This window comes from Opisthocomus hoazin, chromosome 9 (genome assembly GCF_030867145.1).
Source record: "Opisthocomus hoazin isolate bOpiHoa1 chromosome 9, bOpiHoa1.hap1, whole genome shotgun sequence".
Classification (NCBI taxonomy): Eukaryota; Metazoa; Chordata; class Aves; order Opisthocomiformes; family Opisthocomidae; genus Opisthocomus; species Opisthocomus hoazin.
This window is the reverse complement of record NC_134422.1, coordinates 27159185-27182742: the sequence shown is the minus strand read 5'-3', so window position 1 is coordinate 27182742 and position 23558 is coordinate 27159185. Positions and strand designations below refer to the sequence as shown.

Genomic DNA, 23558 nt, shown 5'->3' with positions numbered 1-23558 from the left:
AAATTACAGAAGCAACCGTGCTACTGCTAACTGTCTTAAGAAGTCCAGGATCAACAATCTACTAATTATTTTGTCCTGGTGATGTGTATTATACAAAGAGAGTAATACAGAGTTGGCATAAGTATTACTATGATAAATTCTGTACTACCAAAGGTTGATCTACTAGTGCAGACTAAATCCTTTAGGGGCTAGCTGAAATGCCACTGCAACAGGCTTGTATCACTAAAACAAAATGCAACAACTGGAGCACAGCACAGACCACACCCATTATGTATAGAAGGGAAGAAGAAATACAGTATCAATTTAACAGGAGTTGCTGAAATTTCGTATGGAAAGGCTTTTCTTTAAATGACAGCTTGTGGTTATGAAAAGATTTGTTTTATTGTGACAAAACCACAAGATGTATCTCAAAAATAGTCTTTAGTGAAAATCAGAACTCAAATCTTAAATGTTAATACCTAATAGATTTCTTTTATAGCATGCAGATCAGGAGAGAGAAAAATGTGGAACAATAGAAAAAACAGAGTGCTTGCTTTCCATCTTCCTTAATTTCACCACAGGTTTCAAGATCTTTGCTTACACTGAAACACAAATTTGAACTTTACTGGTTTCTTAACTCAGTGGAGTTGATAAAGTTTGGCTAGGATGCGCAGAATATGTGTCTCAACCCTCTCTGAGCTACTCATACTCAGAATTGGACCTGTAAAGGTGGAAGCCAAATAAAGAATTCCAATCTTAGTTTTCACAATCATCTTGGCAGATTACCAAATCTGTTTCAGATCTCCCTGAAAAACACCATGTTTCAATATTTAAAATAAAGAACTCATGGAAAAATGATCTGTAAAGGAGTAACCTAACTTCAGTCTCCATTACAGAGTTGTTCTTTCCCTGCTGCAATTAATCACTGTTTACCACAATGTTAGTTAGCTTAAATTTGCTGCTCATTTCTGCCTTCAGAAAAATTGCTTTGAAGATTGTATCTTTGTCTGATGTTGCCCTAAAATGTTTTTTTCCCTCAATACTTTAATATTAGGAAGAAGTTCTGTGAAGGACGTCTAAGTTAAAGGCTTCATTCATGTTAAATGATTTTATTGAAGGCTTTGAAATTAACAGATTCTTCCATAAGAATTTATTTTCAGTGAGTCTGAAGGCTGTGTAGGAAAGATGATTCATAAAATTACAAACTATAATTACAGAGTATGTCCACCAAAATTTGGGTTCCCTCAGTCAACAAGAACCTCACAAAAACAGAAGGTGCATAAGAGGCCACAAAGCATCTGTGTCTAGCACTCACAAAAAATGCCTTTTTCAAAAAATTTATAAGTTCTCATGAACTTTCCCTATAATACACATATTATGATGGAGTTCTGCAAAGGAAAATTATACTGTGCTTCTTCCCACCCTTTGTTTTCTTAATGCAGTTTGCTGTTAAAATTGACCAAGTTGAAGATTTCCTGAAAAATGCCCAAGAGTTTGACAATATTGACTCTTTGAGAGAACTCCTTCTGCAACAAGAGCATCATACAAAAGGTACAAACATTATGGTGTGTGATTGTGCACTGATTCCTTGAAGGATGATTTTACTCTTCCTGTGTGTATTAAAAAAAAAAAATCTTAGAACAAATATAAAAATGTTCTATTTGGAAAAATATAATGGTGAAATAACTCTTTATCAGGCCTCCTGAAAGATATGAAACTCCTGATTCTGAGCTAGCTCACTCATGGTTCCGTCTTTGTTGCTGCAGAGCAGCTACTGGCAAGCTTGTACTCTGATTTCAAGGCAGTCCAAGTCAGGTGTGCCGCGAAGAAACCAAGCTGACTTTTAGTGCTGATTGGCAGGCAAGTTCTAAAACCATCCTTCTGTTCCATGGGAAAATTCATCAAAGTTATCGTAGCTATTAATGAATTAGCATTTTCCTGTGGAAAAATTTCCATTAGAAAATATCCAGCCACCGGTAGTAACAGTCCCCTGCAAAGTCCTACAGTTTCTTGAGAGTGGCCAAGGGAGAAGTCTGCCCTCTGTTTGCCTAGGGATGGGGTTTGAAGCAGAAACGCTGAAGTGAGGGTGGGAGCTGTGAGATAGGGGTGGCAACTGGCCAGCTTCAGAATCTGTTTGCCTGCAGTGGTTCCCTGCGTTTTGCTTCTGCCTTTGAGGAGTGGGGCTGTGTTTCACTTCCCCATTGAGCTGCCAGATCTGTTCCAAGCGGTTCCGCAGCTAGAATTGCAACATGCTTTGAAAAAAGGTGCTCTCTCCCCTTCCACCACAACTTCCCTGCACAGAAGTTTGCCTAGAAATGTTCTTCCACGTGACTTCTTTTTGTTTGTTCAAATTCTCATGTGAAGCATCTTCTATCATCTTGATTCAAAAAAGGCAAAAAAAAATTTCTCGAAACCAATCTCATTATGTAGCTGCTTCAGACACCTTTGCAATTCTATACGGTTCTGTATTTTTTCTAAGACTTAAGACTCATTCTTTGTAATTTTAACCAAATTTTGCTATAAGATTACTGGCAGAATATCAATTATATTTTATTATTCACTAGTGGAGTACCAGCTTAAATATTTTTAGCTACCTTGAATGCCAAGTATTCTTCTCAGGAGACTGACTAGAGAATTGAACTCAGATAACTCTAATACGGGCTTTGGAGCTTCCAATTTGATCTTCACGGGAGCGAAGTCCTCATGATACAGCACCATTACCCTGAAGTATCTGGCACTAATTTATTGCTGAAAAGAGGGTCTATAACTGTAAGAATTAGATGAAATGGTTTGCCAGAGAAAGACTGCTTTGATGGGGATAAGCCTTCCCTCATATGGAGGAAAATGGTTGCAACTCAATGGCTCCTTAATCTCTCTTAACCACACCAAATTTAGCAAACTGATATTGGGCTATTTGATAAAAAACAGTGTTTATATTGCTTTCTGCAAGGATACAATCTACCCACTCCAAAGTAAGATGGTTAAAAATACAACCTTCATAAAGTATTGGCTCTACCAGTATGTGATGAGTAGTTTATCACAAAAAAAAAAAAAAAAAAAAGAAAAAAATGCATCCCAAATCACAACAAAAAGGTCAAAATATATGTATATGAATTATCATAGTTTATCTATTTTTATATGGATTCCATTTTGGATGGACTGAAATGGAACATTTCTGATTAATACCTCCTTTCTGGAAGGCAAGAAATTAAATGGACAGGCTTGTTGCAGTGAGCTCATGGAAACTAAACTCTCTTGGTCGCACTCGGTGGCTGGAGCAGTGAAGACATTCAACTTCTGCGTCTTCCCTGGGTGCTCCATATGAAAGGTGGAGATTTAGGGTGCTTTGCTTTGAGTTACCAGTACCTATACTCTGCTGGGAAAATGAATGTTTCAGCTGTTTGCTAGCTGTCCTTGGTTGCGTCACTAGCAGCTCCTTGTAAGCATTCCTTTCTTATACTTTTTTCATGTCTACCTTGCCTTTTCTTCTGGCTTGGCTCCCCTTCTCCCTCATTCTGTACCTAAAAATTTTCTCTTTTCATTTGAAAGACCTATAAATACTGATCATTTTCTGTTAAATACTGATCATGGCTTTAAGGAGCTGGAATAGACACGTGACTAGTAGGTCATTAAAGTGTACTTGTCGACCAATTTTAATCCTGTATGTATCTAGGTAGAAGAAAGAAGGTAATGGAAAGAAGGTAACAATTCCTGATATTCGTGACTCTAGTCCTAAGATTACAACATCCCCCAGAGAGGAAAACTTTTTCTTTCAACTTCTGTAAGGGACATACAGACCTAAACTTCACTTGCATCACTAAAGAAAAACAGAGGCTACTGACCCGCACAGAAAGCAGGGTAGGAAATTCCACTTCAGCTTACCTGAGGACTGGGAAACCATCAAAAAGAACTCAGTTTTGAGAAAACAATATAACTTCTGGGTTTCGTCTCAATGGCTCTCAGTACACCCCACTATATGTGTATATGTCCTATTATATGGACCAGTATGGGTACACACTGTTATACCTTTGTAGGTTTATATGACAGCTGTCCAAAGTGATATATCTTAGGATACATACTTTCTAAAGTAAGTATTTATAACCTGTTCATGCAATGCATGAAAATACATTAGGCTCATGTATGCAAATAGTAGTAGTTTTAAAAATGCTGGAGTAGTATTTGAAATATGCAACTTGAATTACAAATCACATTGAGGTTTTTTTCCTATGAAATTCTATTCTTACAGAGCTTTTGGAAAAGTCATTTGCACTTTTAAACAAAAGCCAAGAGCTAACTGAATTCATAGAAGAATTCAAATGTGAGGGGCCAAATGCAAATCCAGAGCTGATTCAGGGAGCCCGCAGCAGCTGCTTGAAAATTGACAATCTCCTTGAAATGCTACAAGACAGGAGACGGCAACTGGACAGATTTCTTAAACATCAGCGCCAAGGATTGGAGCAGGTTCTGCAAATTTGTTTGTGGCACCAACAAGAGAACCAGGTAAGACATATAATATTAAGGGAAGCCACAGTAAAAAAAAAATTTTAAAAATCTAACAACTGTTTTACAGTAGAGACTACTACAGAAGATTAGCTTAAATATATTTATTAGGCCAATATCCCTGGGCCACTTCTGTTTGATGAGATCCTAACATTTGAATATATGGCTTTGCAACTATAACATCCTCATAATTTATTTTAATATCAATTTAATGTCTTCAAAAGCACTATTTCCATTACGTGGGTCCCTCCTGTAAGTTATCAAATGTGGTGCTTCAAACTAGATCTCCTTCAAACTGAATTCCCAGCACAACAAACATCTAGCCACAGGAGTGGTAACAGTAACTGGTAAAAGCAGTTACAACTGCGGCAGGCTGTTTCTGGACTAGTCAGTTAAAGAGAAGATACAGCATAGTTTGCCAGTTGGTGTGTCTGAAAGCAGAGCTTTATTTTGTTCTTGGAGTCAAATCAAAATTCTTTAGGGTACTGTAGAGATTGTGGGTTTTCTATATCTGCAGTCTGTTTCTCTCTCTCCTTTCTCCCAGCTTAGTTCCCATCTCTTACTGAATTTCTCAAATACGACTTGTTTTTGTACCTTCCTTTAGGCACATTTAAGTCTTTCTCTTCCTCTTTCCAGTCCTACCACCCTTTTTCCTTTGCATTCCTCATCTCCCAGCATTCAGATCCAATAACTTTGTGCTCATTATCAGAGAAAGTTCTGTGATGTAAGAGTCTCTCCTCTCATTGTCCTTGAGAAACACCACCTAACTTCACCAACTTGTCAGAAAAAGGATACAGGGAGAGTCCTGCTCTGCCTCTTTGGATATTGAGTATGCTGAGGAGAAGGAACCCATGCAAATTCAACCACCAAAGTCCAATAAGGCTAAAGCTGGGTTATTTTCAGGGTTTTGTAAATAGGCTCAAATTTTGTATGGACCTCTGACAGTACGGTCCTGATTGTGATGCCTCTGTAAGTTTCCTTTTTTGCTTCCAAAATAAAGGTTCTGCCTGTTTCAGAGGAAAGTGTTAGAAACAGTTAGCAGTAGTCTATTCTGTGGGCACGAACTTTGCCTCTGAGGTTGTATAAGGTGAGAAGCACCATATTCAACAAGCACAACTCTTTGTAATTTTGCGTAGAAAACAAAATAGTTGAGGTATACAGGCAAGCTGACAGTCTTATTTTGGAGCACTCGATATCAGCAGCTGCCAGAAACAGAGCTAGAATTAGTTATTTAATGATTAGATAGGAAAAAACCCCACCCAGATAAAAGTAGTATGGTCTTATGCAAGTGTAATAATCTCAGTATGTACTTCTAAAATAAGAGCTGACAAAAATACTGAAAAACAAGAACTACAATATAGGATGCTGTATCCATTTCTGTGCAAATCATTAGAAATGGTCTAGTGCTTGCTTAGAAATACATATTATTGCTGCTATTACTGTTTTTAATTTGTTTTCAGTATCACCACATAGGTATATCATAAAAGAAAGATCCTCAAAAAGAAATGTTTTTTCAATATAATGTTTTCTAATAAATTTACAAAAGCTACAACTGAACTTTCAGTATCAGTCTAGCTCTGTATATTGGAAATATGTCCTCTTTCATCTAGAAAAATGATCCTTTCTCTACATTTAAAAGTATTAGATGTTACTACAATTAACATAGTGTACAAACATAGAGAACATTCAAAATAGAAACATTTCAGAAATATCTTGCTGTTGAAGAGTAAGGGATAAATATGCAGGGCCTTTTCTGGAGCCAAGCACACTCCTTTAAAAAAAAATAAAGACAAAAAAACCCAAAAAACAAATCAGATCAAAACAAACAAAAAACCAAAACAAAACACCACACATTGCCTGAGATGTTAATTGCCACAATTTCATAAATATTTGGGAGTAACCAGCTACATTTCATCCTAACTGAGATAGGATTGAAAATAGCGTGCAGTGAATTTGTGTTTGTATAGTGTGTATGTTGCCGTTTCCTGTCAGGTATGTGCTCACATCACAAAGGGTGAGGATAGAAAATGTTTTCTACTGGCGAGTTAGCCAGTCATCGGAGGAGAGTGGCTGGTATTTAACTGCTTGTGAGCTCACACCTGTGTCCAGGTTCAGCTGGCATACATACGGACTGAGAAGTTCAAACAGTTTTTAATATCATGCTTATCAGAATACACTTGTTTAGTATCTGCATTAGAGTGAAACCTGGTATAATGTATGATTTGTACATTTATGAGCAATTAATTTGCATGCATCATGGATAAGTAATATATTCACATGTAAATACAAACACTGGAAAATTAACTTTTAGAGACTTTGTGTAAAATTTCTATCGCCTCTAACACATTATGCATATATTTCTGAGTGATGACAGAAATTAAACTCTTAAAGCCTCTCAGCACATCTGAAAACTAGTATTCTAATCTCTGTACGTGGACTGAACTCCTCTTGATGCCTAATAGTGCTACATATGCACACTGAACTCCCACTGACATTAACAGCAGTTCAAGGGACACAGAGAAAGCAGCGTACTGGAGATGAGCTCTGTTGCGTAAGATCTAAGAGTGGGTTTCTGCTCTTTGTATTGCCTCTGGTTTGCTAGGCATAATTATGTAATGTGGCAGGCTGCATAATCTGTGGGTTGTTTTTTGAAAAGAAAAGCCAAGCAGCTGTAAAGATCACTAATTATTTCCTGGTTCTGAAGACCTAAAAATGCAGCACCTTCCTTTGATCTCTAATTGGAATGTGATGATCTGATAATCATAATTGTAACGTGTAACATGTTTCTTTTTCAGTATTTTCAATATGTGAAAGCGTACCTATTTTACATTTAGAGAAGGCTATCTGGCCTTCCATTATGGATGTGTCAGCATTGTCTTTTCTGATGAACTTTCATTAATGAAAATCGAAGGCAGATTGGCCTATTTTGCACACAATTAGTTATCTTTGGTAGAAGATTCATGAAAGTAGTTTTTCTTTATCGATCCAATCATGTATATATGAGACATTTAAAATTATTCATGGTACTCGGTCACATGAAGGGCAGAGGTAAGAGCTGAGTAAAACTTGGGACAGGTGAGTACACCCACGTTTGCTATCTAGATAGATACATGGAAGACAAACTATCTTGGTATAAGTCACAATTCCCTTTTCATTTCATTTTTATTAAAGGTAGTTTAATTGACATAAACAATGAAGCAGTGTAGTTCAGTGAATTAAAGGCGGTCATTGGATTTTGTGCAGAAAATGCAGGGCATTCTTCTTCGCTTGTAGTATTTACATAGTAAATTGGTAGTTTTGTGATCTTACTTGCCTAGAAAAATTTATGTGTGGTAGGATATGGAAAGGTTCTGTTTCTTTACTTGAAAGCAAATTTCTGCTATGAAAAATGGAGATTTTTATTTTAAACGTCTGATAAAAAGGATCTGCAAATCCAAATGTGTAGGTGCACATATATGGGGAGAAATCCACAGCAGTAGCTAATGTGTAGAGAATTCTCTAAATATGAACTATATCTGCTGGGTAGTGTGCTCTTTGCTGATTTATTTTCCAATAGCTGTACTCAGCATAGTGCTGCTGTTGCTACTAATAGCTAGAATTAAAATATTATCTCAGACAGTTTGGAGGCAAATCTGAAGACTGTCGTCTAACGTCTAAAACTAAGTCCCTCTGTGAAGTTTTGGCTTCATGTTTGATTCCAGCACATCCTGCAAAGGCTTTTTTCATAAATATAAAAAATTGTGTTTTACAATGTGTGCTAAGACATTTAGACCTACATGGGTTTAAGTTATTCAAAACCGTATAATCAGATCAATATAAGATTACTTCTCTGCTAGCTACTTCTGGTGAAACTGTGGCACCAGTAAGCTTAGCAGTGATTTTGCCACTGTCTTAATTGTGGCCAGCACTTCTCCTGTTTTGTATTTCCAAATGTCTGATGTCCTGTCCTGTTTCTCCTGATAGCAATAACAATTCCTCTCACTACTCTTGACTATATGGGCCAACTTCATAGGATTCTCAGACTTTGATCCTATGTAAAAAAGGCCCTATGCTGAAACCAAATGAGTTTCTGACATCCTGTCAAACTCGTTCCATTGTTGGTCAGTCACAATCTTCCCTGAGAGTATACATATTCTCGTTACAATATGTGTGTACATATATGTATTACTTGGTTTTAATCTTTCACAATTGCAAACATTCCCTTCAAAACTGAAATTATTATTCTTATTAGCTAATATTCTAAATAACTTCTGCATTTGGGAACATTGTATCAACAAAGTCCTTTCTTAAAAAAAAGGAAAAAAGAAGAAAAAAAGGAGGCCCAAAAAAAGCACACAGTGCTTTTGTCTACATAGGCAAGACGCATCACAAATGAAAAGGACTGTTCCACTATACTGGAAATTGAAATGCTTTTGTTGACAGGTATAGATCACATTTAGTGGTGTCTGCTTTTTTTATTCCCAGGGACTTTTACAGTCCTTCACAAACATGGTATAACAAGCCCCTAGTAGCTACTCTGGGACAATGCAATACTGACACAGTTCTTCTACCATAAAAGATTATTTTATTATTCCTCTTCTTTATAAGACTGTACTTCATCATAGAAAAATCACTACAGCCCAGACTTTAAACAGAAGCTCTGCATTTTTCTTTAAAAATATGTCTGTGGTCCCATTTTGCTCTAACCTATTTATGAAATTAGACGAGGATGCTTCACTAGCAATATTGTGAAGATAAACGCAGTGAGGATTAGGGAAGGACTTAGGTAGTATTGTTATGAAGAGACTGAAATGTCCCCAAGACGAACCAAGACAGATCTGTATCGTCATGATGATGCCTTCACATTCTGATGATAAAAATATTGAGATTGAATACCGTAAGTAAAGCATCAGCCACTTGAAAACGGTGGTGACTGTGATAAAACCCCCCTGTCTGGTATTTAACAAAAGTCAGTTTATTGTGAGGGCAGTGTAGAAGTGTAGAAGTTGTTTGGAAATAGCTCATCCCGCAGTTCAGAGCAGGGATGTCAAAGCACATCGTGCAGGCTGCTCAAGTTCAAGCTGCCTGAGGTCAGGTCAGATGGAATTTATGGCTTGTACGTATGTGTGGTTTAATACATAATGGAAGAAAGGGAGAGAAAAACCAAAGGTTTTCCTAGTGGGAATAACATCTAGAAGGAAAAGGGTGTTGCTACGTAATTCCTGCTCTCTGCTGCGTTTGCCCCTTCCCTCTGCGGTCTCACGTTAGTGTCAGGTCGTTCGGCAGGTATGGCAGAGCCCAGCGCAGCGTGAGCTTCGAATCGGTGCAAGCAAGACCCCCCGCCCCGCCCCGCTGCTGCAGCCACCCCGGTCGCGGCGCCCAGGCCGGGCACCGAGGGGCGGGAGAGGGGTGGGAGCAGGGCTGCGAGCGCCGGGGTCGGGGAAGGAGGCGGCGGCGGCGGCGGCGACGGTGCCGGAGCCGCCGGGGGCAGCGCAGGGAGCCGGCACGGCGGCAGGCGTTCCGCGGCAGCCCGTGGAGAGGACGGGGGAAGAGCGGTCCGCGCTGGAGGGGGTGGGTATTGCCCGAAGGAGCCGTGGCCGCAGAGAGCCCCGGCCGGAACAGGGTGTTCTGCGGCCCCCGGAGGACCCGAGCTGGGCTGGGGGAAACGTGCGAGGTGGAGGGGGTCACCATAACCCCTCCCCGTTCCCGTCCCCCTGTGCCGCTCGGGGGGGGGGGGGGGAGGGGGGGGGGAGCGGAGGAGTTGGGAGTGAAGGAGTGAAATTGAGCCTCAAGAGCTGGGTCGGAGGAAGGTGGTGTTAGTTCTTGTATTCGTTTCTCACAAAAATCTATAACTGGCAATAAATTAGCTTGGTTTTCCCCGACTTGAGTCTGATTCACCTGTGATGGTAACTGGTAAGTGATCTCCCTGTCTTCATCGCGACCAGTGAGTGTTTTCATTTCCTCCCCCTGTTCTGTGAAGAAGGAGGAGCAAGAGAGTGGCTGCATGGGTGTCTGGCCAAGGCCACCCCACCACAACTAGGTAAGCGATGCTGTTGGTTCAGGTTCCCACCTCCTGGTTATTTGTTGGAGAACTTGCTTCCCCTTCTGAATTGATGGGGGTAAACATAGGAAGGCCATGGAAAGCTATATATAAGCATTGAAATCACCTGGGCCATAATCAGTGCAAAATAAGCAGTTCAGCAACCTCAGAGACATGTAGAAGAGCCTTTGATTTCTGTTGTGGATTATTCGTTGTAAATGGAGCAGGTAATTGTAAATGAATCATAAAATCTAATTTTTGAAGAAGGGACTTTAGATTTCAACCAATCAAGAAAAAACACTGTCTTTTTCAAACATATATTAACCTCTCCTTTCCCACCCCTCCACCAAAATCACTGGAAGTAAGGTTCTGTGGATTTCATTCTTAAAAAGTGCTTAAATATTCCCAGCTGTTGCTTAAGAGCTAAACTGACACAACTGAAATCCCTCAGCAGTACTAGCTGTAGTGGAAGCTAACTGATTAAACTCAATGTAATGGACAGAAAAATTGCCAAGTGGCAAAGGCAGAAACACTTTACTGTAACAGCATTGAAGAGTGACTTTTTCTTCTGCTGAGCTTTACAGCTAGTTTGTTTTGTGAGCAGGTACATGGTATAGAGAACAGTCCTACTTTACAGAGAAATTTTTCTTTCCCTTTTAGCACAGTTTTTATTGTCCATTCCATTCATTTGTATTTTGGTGGACTCATAGTAAATGTTCTGTGAAAATGTGCTTCCAGGAAAAATGTTTCAATCAGTAAGTACACATCTGGAGGATATGCTCAAGAAGTGAAGGCTGGGCGGTAAGATAATTTGTTTACTTTCCTGCCTCTTTTGAACTCCTGAGGTAATGTGCCCAGTTTTTCATTTGTAACTGAAAATATTTCCAACACATTTTAAAAGTTCTTTCATTTTTAGAATTGTTTAAATGTATTAAAAATAGATTCTACATGAGCAGATTAAAAAAATATCTGCAGGGTGCTATTAAAATCTGTAGTACCTAGAGTACAAAATAATTCTTAGTATGCTATATACGACTTAAGTATAGTGATGATTTTCCAGATTGAAAAGAGTGGAGGAAGTCTCCTTGATACTAATAACTCATTCTTACTACTATTTTAAAATGCAAAGCTTCACTCAGGAATTCTTGCCATGTGTTGTTTGCAAAGAAAGTGAGAGGTACCTACTGTGAATCAAGCAGAAAAATGCAAGCCATTCTGTGCTATTTAGAAGAAACACTTGTATACAGCATATGTTTGCTACATATACTTGCTGAAGTAAGCCTCATAGATGTAATAAATTTTTTTAAGCAACTGAAGATCGTTCCATGTAATATTATCTCAATAGCTGAACTGGGTTTTTGAAGCCAGCGATCAAGAGGTTCTGCTAGATCATAAGGCCCATTTAGTCTATTTTTTTCTTTTTATATTTTTATTCTTGCAAAAGTACTCAGATTTATAGTCTTTTACTGTATGCAAATGAATATTTTTAAGTTAATGTGATTCTAGGGAAAATGTGCAATATCTTTATCATGTTATAAAACATGTATTCTATGTGTGACTATAACTTGATTTTTCTGTTACTGTGTTCATTTGTAGTTTGGTCATACTTGATGAACACATTTTAATCTGTTTTGTTACATATATTCCAATGCTTTGACCACAATCCTTTCCTTCTACATTGATTAACATTTAAATAATACAAATGCAAACATTTGAATGAAAGCGTGAATGGAATGAAAATGAAAGGAATGAAAATTAGGCCTTCTTTTGTAGGTGAAATTATCTTGTAGATATTTAAAAAAATGGACAGTCGCTTCTCAGTTTTTTCGCTAAGCGAATTCTATTTGTTATTTGTTTAGGTAACATCTTGGTACAAGAAAAACATCAGAGATTATTTGCACAAGCAAAGCTTAGGCTCATCTCTATTGGAAAACGAAAAGTTACTTCAAGAGCTTGAAGAAATGGAAGTCAAAGTGAAAGTAAGAAATATAATTGGTGGGTGAAGCAACTTTAAAAATGAGTAGCAAAATGTGAACTCGGGCACTTAATGCACATAAAGGAGTAGATACTTGGTATTTATACATCAGATGTATTTCTATGTGTCTGAATTAGAATTTTTTTCGTTTTATTTTTTTTAATGCAGGCCTCCGTGCTTCTCAGTGTTTCTCATTTAAAACTTTAAAAGCTGTTGGTAAGGTAAAAGGGTAATCCTTCACGTTGTTTAGTTCGTTTTTCAATTTAGTGATCCAGTTCTAGACTGGTACTTTATATATTAAACCATGTTTCAAAAAATAAAGAAAAGCAATTTTATTAGAATGTTACCAAATTTTAATGTGCATAAAGGTTAAAAAGCCAGCTGTTTCTACCACCATTCATTGTCACTGAACTCTGTACATGATTGGAAGACGTATTTGTCCATTTCTTTCTTGGGCATGAAAGTAACTGAAAATACTGTTTTCATTGTAAATATTGAGTTTCCAGAGAATAGATCTGTTACCATCACTCATAAAACCAAGGTGGATTAAAGACAATGATGTATGGTGTAATACGCATATATTTAGAACCTTTTTTCAGGTACCTCAATTGTGCTGTCATCAGGTGCGTGCTGTTGCTGGGTCAGGATCATTCCCCATTGTATCATTTTCAAGCAGTGTATTTGGATAGCCCAGATGACCAAGCAGGCCTTTTTCATCCAAAAATCATTGCAATAGAAACAAATGTCTTTTTAAAGGCTGTTGTGTTGATAGTAGCTAACAGGTTTATGATTGTTCATGGATGTGTTTTCTTGTAAGCTTTGTAGTTAAATGTCATGTGTTTGCCTGTTTGCATAACGTACGGTTAACTGCTTCAGGGTTGTCAAATAAGCACAATACAATAATATTTCTAGTGCTTTTCCAAGCACCATGTCAGAAAACATGTTTCCTTCATCTAGGGAAGATGAGTAAGAACAGCTAAATTCTGCAAAGCCTGAACAGACCTTTGGCACAAGAAAACCAGAAGATAAACAGTAAATGAGTAAGCTGTGGGGTGTTTCCAGGGACCCACAAAAATATTTTAGGTGTCCTAAAGTATTGCTGCATTTAAGAACTAGCCAAATGATTATTAATCTTCCCTACATTTGGTGTTGAAAGACTGTTCTTGTAATTTGCTGTCTGAATTAGAAATGATACTCTAAGTGCAGAACAATACGCGTTTTCATTTTGTATAATAATCAATCCTTCTCATGGTTGAGCATCCAGAAACTAACTTACGACGATAACAATATTAGCGTTTCACCTAACAATTCTTCTCCCATACATTATGTAACAGATCATTCATACAATCTTACTGAATTGTTTTTTTTTTTAACGTCATTTTAAAGTGTTTAGCATTAAAAAATTTTCTTACACATACGTGTGAGTTATAATTTAGGGCATCTCACCTTTAGCCTTCTGCTGTTCTTACTAGCAGCATGTTCTAGCAGAGGGAAATTCTTGAAGTGGATGTTACTGAAGATGTTGGTTGTGCTTATGATGTGCAAAAGGAGAGGCCAGGTTGAATTGCGTACTGCAAATGTATTTCAGAAAGCGGAGTTATGGGGCTTTGTCATTAGTTCTTGGAGCACTGAACTGCAGGTGTTGAGATCAGAATAATGGAGGAGCTGGGCATCTTGATTTTAAAATTTAGATAAAGTATACCTATCAAATGTGTATTCTAGTAAGTATTTGTTAGATAGCAGAGATTAATATTCGATGTTATCACTGCACAAAGTAGTGTTTTACCTGTATGGTTGGAATACAGTGAAATACCAAACAACCTAGAAATTAACTTGGCATCTTTATTCACAGACTAAGCAAAACCAGGCTGATAAGACATACCATGTCTGAACATAAAATTCCCTACATCTTTGGCAACTTACAGGCCTTCGGTGTCTGATGACTAATCTGAAGTATTTTGACTTAATATGTATTTTGGAACTGTAGTGCTGTTGTGTGAAGTATTCATTCTGAGATGCTGTTTAATTCCGTGCAGAAGTTTGGGGAAGGCCAGTGAAGAACTAGGTACAATATTAAAAAATTGATTGTGCTAGTGCTGGAAACAGAAATACTGTTTCCTCTGTATTCCCATACATGGGTGCACAGAATTCCCTTAAGCCACTTTTTGTGTAAAATTTTCATTTCAGTGGGTCATACAACGTGATAGTGTTGTCCAGGGTCACTACTTTCTAAGATACAATCTTTCATCCCAGTAATGACACAAATTCCTGATAAGTCTGAAATTCGTTAGCTTGTTTTGTTCAGATGAACCTAGGTTAAAAAAAGTTTGTACTTAATCTCTGTAGCTGACCTTTCCAAATCATTACATGGCACTCCACTACTTTTTGTGCATCTAAAAACTTTATTAACCAATGATTTTTTACTGTCTTCCAGATCACCTGTGAAGTTATTAAATACAATGTGGCAAGAACATGTTTAGGAACAGAATGATTTGAAAAGTACAATACTAGCAATTTATCTGCCTTTCTGTGAAGCAAACATCTGTAATTCCCAGGCTGCATTCAGACCAAAAGAATACTGTGATTTATAGCAACTCTACTCCTTCTGTGCAAGCTAATGTACTCTGCAGACAAAGACACTTTAAAATGACACAGACTACCTTGTAACACCATCTGCTATAAAAACATACAACGTATTCTGCTTTTTCAAGCTGTAGATTGGCATAGATTTTATACATGTGCATGTTATCACCACACATTTGGGTATTTGCTGGGTACTTTTGTGGTACAGAGTCAGCAGAATTATTTTCTATTTGTTTCATTTTTGCCATATGAGATTTTTCTGCAAGGACTAACTTTCTCCCTGAAATGAAGAGACATTATATAACTTGTAATATGTGACAAATCTGTGAAACATTCATAAAAATATTGCCAGGTTCACGTGGAAAATTGAAGGGAAAAAAACCCCACCACAAAACCCCTACTATACATAGCTATCCTACCATTCCATGTTATTTGGAAAATTTTAGGGTAGAAATTAAGTCTAGCTTTTCAAATAGAAAAAAAAGTAACTGCATTAGTGATTCAGAATTCCTCCATCTCTCTTTTATTGAGCAATTCTGTAGTATGTCTGATTCTTTAATATTTTATCGAAGTGAAAGCAAGCACCAGTTTTTACTCTATATATATATTGGAAGCAATTTGTTTAGCAATGGGAAAAATACAGTATCGTTTTTTTCTAAACTAAATCTACAGTTGGAATTACGTTCGCTTCAGGAATCCCTTTAGTATACAACTTACATTCTAATTTCAAAAAGGGAATATTCTACATTGATTTCAGAGTGGAATGTAATTTCCAGAAGCCTTCAGAAATTTTACCAGTTCTTGCTGCAAAAATAAAGAGATTTTAGTTAGTGTCTTATGACAATTTCTAATGGTATTCTGTTAGATGTAATAAGGACATGGATAAACTAGTCTTTAACTAGTTAAAATTTCTGTTAGGATCTAAAGTGGTGTAAATGAATCTTTTCAAGTAACGTTTTGTATATATACTGTATCTTTGAGTATATGGTGACATGCAGAGCATGTGTAAGTGTTCTCATAGTAAGATACTAGAAAGTGCTGGTTTCTGAACAGTTTCGCACAAAGAAAATACACATGTGTTTACATATATTGTTGTGTTAAGATGAACAGGACAAATGATTTGCTTAAACTGTTCAGAGGCTAGCCTAAGAGGGATTTACAGGATTAACACCTTGTTTATGTGACTAGGCTGAGAGAAGAAAGGAGAATGGTTTATTATGTTCTCAAGTTGATATCGTATCTTGAACCTCACCTTGCTAAGAATTGAAACCACTGAAAACATTATTGCAATCTTGTACAATAATCAAGACGAAAGATGAAACCAAGGATTAATAATTGGAAAAAAGCCCTCAACCCTCCCGAACATTAAATATTCATATATATAAATAAACACACCCCACAACCCCCTCCCAAGATACGAGAGTAGAGGATAGGTAGATTTAGGAAAATCATGTTTCAGTGGAGATGTCTGGTGGCACTGATGAACTGCTTGCTGTTACATTTCTATGTGTGTTGGAGGTGCTTGGCACTGTAAAAAAGAAGTAGCACCACTTTGTGGCAAAATAACTTTAGAGATGAAGAAAAGTAGTATTCTAAATTGTTTGCATTTTGTCTAGTTTCTGCCACTTTTCAGGACTGAACAGTGCTGGAATCAGTCCTTTTAATAAGGATTAGTAGCAAGATGGAGAGTACTTCTGTTTTATAGATCTGCATGCTTATTGGGTCAGGAGTAGCCATGCTCTAATGAGGTTTCAGGGTGGTTCCTAATGACCAAACTAAATATCGCTATCAATGAGTAGTATTAATTGCTATATTTGTTGACATTAACATAAGGATCAAGAATATTGTATTTACCTGCCTTTTTCCCCCAGATATCACAGCTAATGCTTGGATACATGGAAAAGTTATTTCACAGTTAATTGTCTGTCTGGAGCTCTCCTCTCTCTGGACAACCTGGATGGCTGTGCTCCTTTACCATTCTCTGCATGGGTACAAACTCAGGCTCTCCAGCTCTTCTTGACAGGTCTTCCGAGACTGGCGTTCTAGTGTTCAACAAGTATTGCATTTCATCTGCATAGCAGATGCTTTAACACATCCCTGTATTTTGATAGCTAGAACAAGGCATGTGAAGAAATTTTTCTTTATGGGCAATTTTATTTTTAGGTAAACATTCATCTTTCACATGGCAGATGCAAATCTACATTCATCTGTCAGCTTCTTCTCACTGTCTGATTTTCCTGTGGTGCCATCTCGTTGCCTTGGGAGAGTGTTCCTTTCCTATTTACTATTTTTCTGTTAATGGTTTGGGGTTTGTTGTTGGTTTTGGGTTTTGGTAGGTCCCTCTCTCTCCTGGCGTTATCTTTTACCATCTCTCAACAATTTTCTCGGAGGTGACTGATTTTAAGTCACTTTTTCCTCTTTCTGCCTGTTGATTGTGACAACTCACTGTTAAATACACTGATACAGCCATCCACTGCATTTCCCAACAGACAGATCATATGGTAGTTGTCACAGCAGATCACAATACTTTGCAGGTTTTTTTAGTCCACACTGGTTTATTTGTAATTTGAGGGAATGATATGGTTATAGTGGTAGTTAGTTATACTGCAAAGTAGTTACTAAAGGTAAAAGTCTTTCAGATATTCACAAGGGCTAAATTTTCAATGTACCAATGTATCCAATGAATCAATTGCAGGCAGAAGTTGGGCTTAGAAAAAGTGCAGTTGTGAACATTTTTGCAGTATGAGAAAGGGCTAATTTATCATATAGTCTGAAAAATACATATTTTTATAGTTAACTGGCTTGTGGTTTAAATGCTACTGTATCTACTATATGGAGCTGGATCTGAAGTCAAATAGGTGTGTTTCAAGGTTTTCTCAGTTTAACCCTAGAATATTCCAGTACAGACAGTTTTACGCAACTCCTCAGATTTTAATCCAAAGTTAGAACTTTTAAGGAAGAAATGTTTATGATGTAGACCAGTAAAGCCCTTTTATCTCATAATAGTTGTTTAATAACAAGATAAAGTTGTAGGTATTTCTATTTTCTTTTTTTCCAGACTTGTGCTGGATATTTTTGAAGGCAGAAAAAGTTCAAAGCTTGTACTTAAAGCCACAGTACTTTTACTTCATCATTTTTAACACTCTTGAAAAACACCTGATTAATCAAGGGACCTAGAAAGAGCTTATTTTCCTTGCCAAATGGAGTAGTGAAGGCAAGTGTTTAAAAAACTTACTACTGTGAGGAAAAGAATAGTGACATGAGCTAAGGAGATGTATTGAGTATAGGCACAGACAGTGCAATGTGTCTTTAATAGGTCAGAGGAATTCATCAAGTATTTCCTGACAAATTGAAAAGTCAAGGTAATAGTAGGCTTTGTATTCCTTTCAGGGAAAATGAGTAACAAATACTATAGTGCTGACTGACAGATTTTTACGAAGTTAACATGTAGGAGACTGAAGGACCGAAAAATAAAACAAAGATTTTTCCACTAAGTTTGTATGTCCTGTTGATTGGAAGTATAAGCTTTTTATGTGTAGAAACATTTCCTTATAAATGGAAAACTGAAAATGAAATTCCATAGAAAATGGAATCAATTTTGAGTAATGATCAAATAGGATAGCAATTTAGTCTAACTGCATTTAATACTCTCAGAGAGTGTGCAAGATTTTAATGTCCATGGAATATTGTAGACTGTAAATTATTATAATAAATTGCTTTTTTGAGCTTGTGTGAAAGGTTAGAGAAGAGGCTTGCCTCAGTATAAATGAGACAGAGTTTAACCTGTGCTTTAAGGTCACCTAAAGCTGCGACTGGGGACCTTGTACCAAACAGATTTATGAATGTTGTTACAGTGAAATCCGCTTATAGTAAGTAATTTCCCTGCAAGGTGAGGCATTTTCTTATAATTAGCCTTGCCTGCTGTAATTATAACTTACGCGTTGCCATATACTGAAACAATTCAGAACTTCTTTGGTTTTCTGTATCTGCTTCTAAGCTAACTATAGACAAATTCCTTTCCTGTTACCTTAAAATGTGCATTTTTCATTCTTGCATAAAAAATTTTAATTATTATATAAATAGCGTATAATAACAAAATGAGGATGCATGTATTCAACTGAACTTTGCCTTTTTTCAGTTAATTTTTATTAGTCCTTGTTAAAAGCTCCCAACTGCAGTGTTGTTTTCTAATGCTTGTTAACTACTATATGTTTAAATGTAAGTGAAATTTTTATTAGAATCTATGGAATGCATTTGGTATGAGTCATTCCAGCTGCAAGTACTGGTATGTGATGACATTGTGGTGCTGATAGAATTGCATGTCAAGGGTCCACACTTTGTTAATAAATAGGCCAATTAAGTTGTGTATATGGAGACACCTCCTTACTATTTTTTCCGAAGATAAATTCTTCAGGTAAAAAGGAACAAATGCAGCACAGCAGACTGTAATTAACCTCAAAATCCTCATTCTTGCTGGATATTACTTAGAGCAGAGAGACAAAGATGGGACTTTATGAAAGGGGAATTGTACATTGAATAATACAGTGCAGGGTTTCACTTAATTAAAAGTACAGGCTGAAGATTATTGCATCCAGATCTCAGAAGTGGCCATTATTTTAGTTTGAAAGAGAAAAAAAAAAAAAAATCTAGAAAGATGTTGCTGCAACTGTTTCTCAGTAATAGACAAAAAAAAAAAAGTGACACCCCCCCCCCACGTTTATTGTGCCCCGGATTAATTTATTTATTTCACTAGGAAGCTTGAAACTGTCCGTTTCAAGTCCTCAAGAGATACTTGAATTATTTTATGGTTGCTTTTTTTGTTAATTACTCGTAATACTATAATAAAAGTTAAAAGCAAAAGCGGATTTAACATGAAAAAGCTAAAGAAGGTGTTAACGCAGTTGTATAGATTTTTGCAGCTGCTTAGATCTTCCATGGCAGAAAGGTGAAGAGTATTCACCACAGTGGAAAAATTACTTACAAACAGCACGAGTACCATAATTTTCCTATTCATCAGATTTTCAAGATGAAGGAATATGTTGTATTGTGGAGAAGTAGGACACTGGTCAAATAAGTCTGTAATTTGAGACATTTCTACTACTACAATGAAGGTGTTAGCAGTCCGTTTAAGTTAATTAGCATGAAGTCTTTATAAAATTTTTCCTCCTCAAAAAACTAACTTAATGCCTAGATAAGCTTTACTGTCCTTTTAAATAGATTTTATTTTAATGAATATTTGCTTGTTCTGATTAGCTAAATATACTTCCAAGTGGTGCAATGCAGACAAAAATCAATGTGCAAACTTGTGTTTATTCAACTGAATCCGTTTCCAGACACCTTAGTTTTAAACTACCTAGCTCAATTAAGTGTCGGTAATGTTTCTGACTCTGTGGCTTGAAATTCTGAAGTATGATTTCCCTTTTTAAAGCATCTCTTTGATCTGTCACTGCCACGAGGGAGGTTCATGGTTGGATGAGGCAGAGACATGCTTTGAAAGGACGTGTGGTTTTGTGTAGGAAATCAGGGAAAACCTACAGTGGCAAGTGTCATGGATGACAGCGCACCTCACTGTAAGGGAGAGTCATTTGGTTTGATTATCAGACAGCTCTCAGCAGAAATTGTCTCACTGGAAGCAGCTAGTGTCTAGGCAATATTTTAATATGTTCTTGGTTAAATAGATGGACTTAAAGGGCTATTTGTCATGGGAGTGTGGTCTTACCCAGTAAAAGTTTCTTCCCTTTATGTTATCTAGACCATTTTTCCCAGCAGACACACTAGTAACTGCTATTTCTGCCTGTGAAACTGTGTCACAGAATGTAGAATGCCACCACTGAAAACTGTCACTGAAACTGTAATTTGCTGAGAAATCCCGCCTAGTAGGAGTACTTTCAGGTCTATAAATGTGATACATGTTTTCCAGTATTTATATTATTATTGTGCAGGTATATTACTTTTCTATGTGTAGTTGATTAAAATGGAATTTTTCATGTCAGGAATGGAATTCCGCTGTGGAACAACTGGAAGCTGAAGCACTGAAGATCTTGCTTTCGGAGGACTATACAGAAAAAGAACATCTAAAGCTTTCAAATCAGAAAATCTGCCTGTTGCGAGAAGAAGTGTGCATCCATATGGAAGAAAGGAAAGCCCTGCTGCAAGAGGCCAATGACTTTTTTCATACTGCTGGCAAGGTTGGTAAGAAGCCAAGTCTGTAATAACAACCTGATGATATAACTGTCAGTGTGCTCTTGAAGGCTGATATACATGGGATCATGCAGAGTTTGCTAACAATTTGGAGTGGAAAATTATGAATCTGTTTGCCCTTTAATATGACCTTTCACCTCAAGCTTCTATCCAAAATGGCAAATACATTTTAAATTTTTTTCAAATATATTGAGAAGAACACTCTGTATCCAAAATAAGGCGTTTGGGAAGTATTATCTGCCAAAAATTGGACTTTATGATCATAGGCTCTGTCATGATGGCATAATATTTTATGAAGATACAGGAGGTGCTCTAAAATACCAAACAGTTACAGGCTAGTATGGATACCAGAAACAATGTCTATACTTGCAGTGGTCTCCACAGGGGCTGATTAATAATCAGACATGAGAAAAATCAAGGACAGTATAGAATTCTTCATACCAGGTGCATCATATACTACACAGTCTAGACATGATGTAACCCTAAAGTGGCCAGTTAAAATGGCACAAAACTCCCTTAGTCACAGCACAAATGATGAATTAAGGCCCACATCTGCACTGAGGTCAGCAAGATAATGTATAGGCAATAATTTCCTTGACTGATGTGCTCATGTGGAGAAGCAGCAATTCAGATTCCATAATTAGATTCTTGCAGCTTTCACAGAGAAGGCTGAGGAGCCTACCTGTCTACTGAATTCTATGCGTTGCTTGTTTTGTGGGGGTTGTTTTTAGGTACAACCAGCCTTGACTACTGTGTCTGTTTAATTTTCTGCCTCTTCCTAATCTTATGTGAAGAAAATGGGTAAATCATTGGTGAACAAAAAAAGGAATATTTTAAAACTAAACTTTTGCTTTTTCCAAACATGACGTTCAGTAATAACTACTTTTATGAAAATTACTTTCATAAATTTGGTCATTAATTTTTGTTACATCCTCCTGAAAATACTCTCTTCCTCTATAATACGAGCTGTTTATCATACTTGAAGACTTCAATTCACTCTTAGGAGATTAATTCTTTTTGTTTTTTTTAATTAACTCTAATGTGAGCATGGAAATAATATTCTTAGAGAGTTTCTCTTCAAATCCATATACCGAAACAAAAATATCAGATTTTTTTCTTCACTCATCTTCTGAAGTTGTTTTAGATGGGTTATCATTCAGTTTTATGTGGGTCAGAATACCTTTGATATTCTTACTGGTTCAAAGCCTGAGATCTTAAGATTTGTTTTCAAATGCTATGATATTGCAGGGTAGCACTTAATCTCAAGTAAAAATATATAACGAATTTTTAAATTACTGATTCAAGAGGGAATTTTAATAGGTCTCCAGTAAAGAAATGTTGCAAAACTTTTATTCAAGCAAAGAAAAAAGACTGAAATAAAAAAAGGACTGAAAAAAATTCCTGTATGGAAGTACAGTACAGCCAAGGAAATGCAAGTAGAAAGGAATAAAATCATAATGGAATAATAGGCATAATAGAAATTACTTGAGATCCAGTCACATTCAGTCAAGTAGAATTAAAATGGTGAAAGTGTGCGTTTACGTGGAAACAAAATGAGTCTTCAGGAATCCAGTGTCTATTCTTTGCTGTAAAATGCTCCCAGTTAAATCTAAAATATTTATAGACTGCTTACTGAAAGTGTATTCACTTGTATTGCTTCTGAGCCTTTTGAGAGACTAAATTGAATTTGAAATTAGTCTTTCCAAAAATTAAGTGATCCTCTGAAGAGTATTCCTTTGTGTCCTGATTTTGGATAGGACAGAGTTAATTTTCACAAGAGCTGGGAGGGGCTACAGCCAGGACAGCTGATCCAAACTAGTGAAATGGGATATTTGATACCATGTGATGTCCTGCTCACCATACAGCTGGGGGAGCTGGCTGGGAAAGGGATTGCAGCTCAGGGGCAGGCTGGGCATTGGGTAGTGAGAAAATTGCAATGTGTATCCCTTGCTTAGTATATTCTTTTTATCAGTATTATTGTTTTTTTCCTCTTCCTTTGCTGTTCTGTTAAACTATCTTTAACCCAGCCCATGAGTTTTTCCTTTTTCTTCCAATTCTTTTCCCCATCCCATGGGGGAGGGAGAGGGATAGGAGTAGGTGAGCGACCGCATGGTTCTATGTTGCTGGCTGGCGCTAAACCACAACGGTTGGTATAAGCAAAATTATTATAATGCACTTTGTGGTTAATGCGTGCTGATATAATATAAATCGAAGCCCTGTTTGGATACTAATTTGGTGCTAACTTGTACTGTCTTCTAGAAACTCATTGGAGGGGTGAAAGTTAAGTTAAGTAAGAAGATT

General features: G+C 37.0%; 1 protein-coding gene across 8 annotated transcripts in view; it reads left to right on the top strand.

Annotated features, from left to right (window-relative positions):
- CCDC141 (coiled-coil domain containing 141) overlaps nucleotides 1-23558 on the top strand; it is a 99725-nt gene that overhangs the window by 21100 nt on the left and 55067 nt on the right. For 6 of the 8 annotated variants that reach the window (XR_012765022.1, XM_075430386.1, XM_075430385.1 and 3 more), the window contains 4 exons: nucleotides 1422-1530; nucleotides 4226-4479; nucleotides 12358-12477; nucleotides 21050-21244. Coding sequence is in view for 7 of the 8 variants with exons in the window: in XM_075430386.1 (XP_075286501.1) it covers nucleotides 1422-1530; nucleotides 4226-4479; nucleotides 12358-12477; nucleotides 21050-21244 (678 nt within the window). In the remaining variant the exon portion in view is untranslated. The other 2 variants (XM_075430390.1, XM_075430391.1) reach the window with 2 other exon arrangements.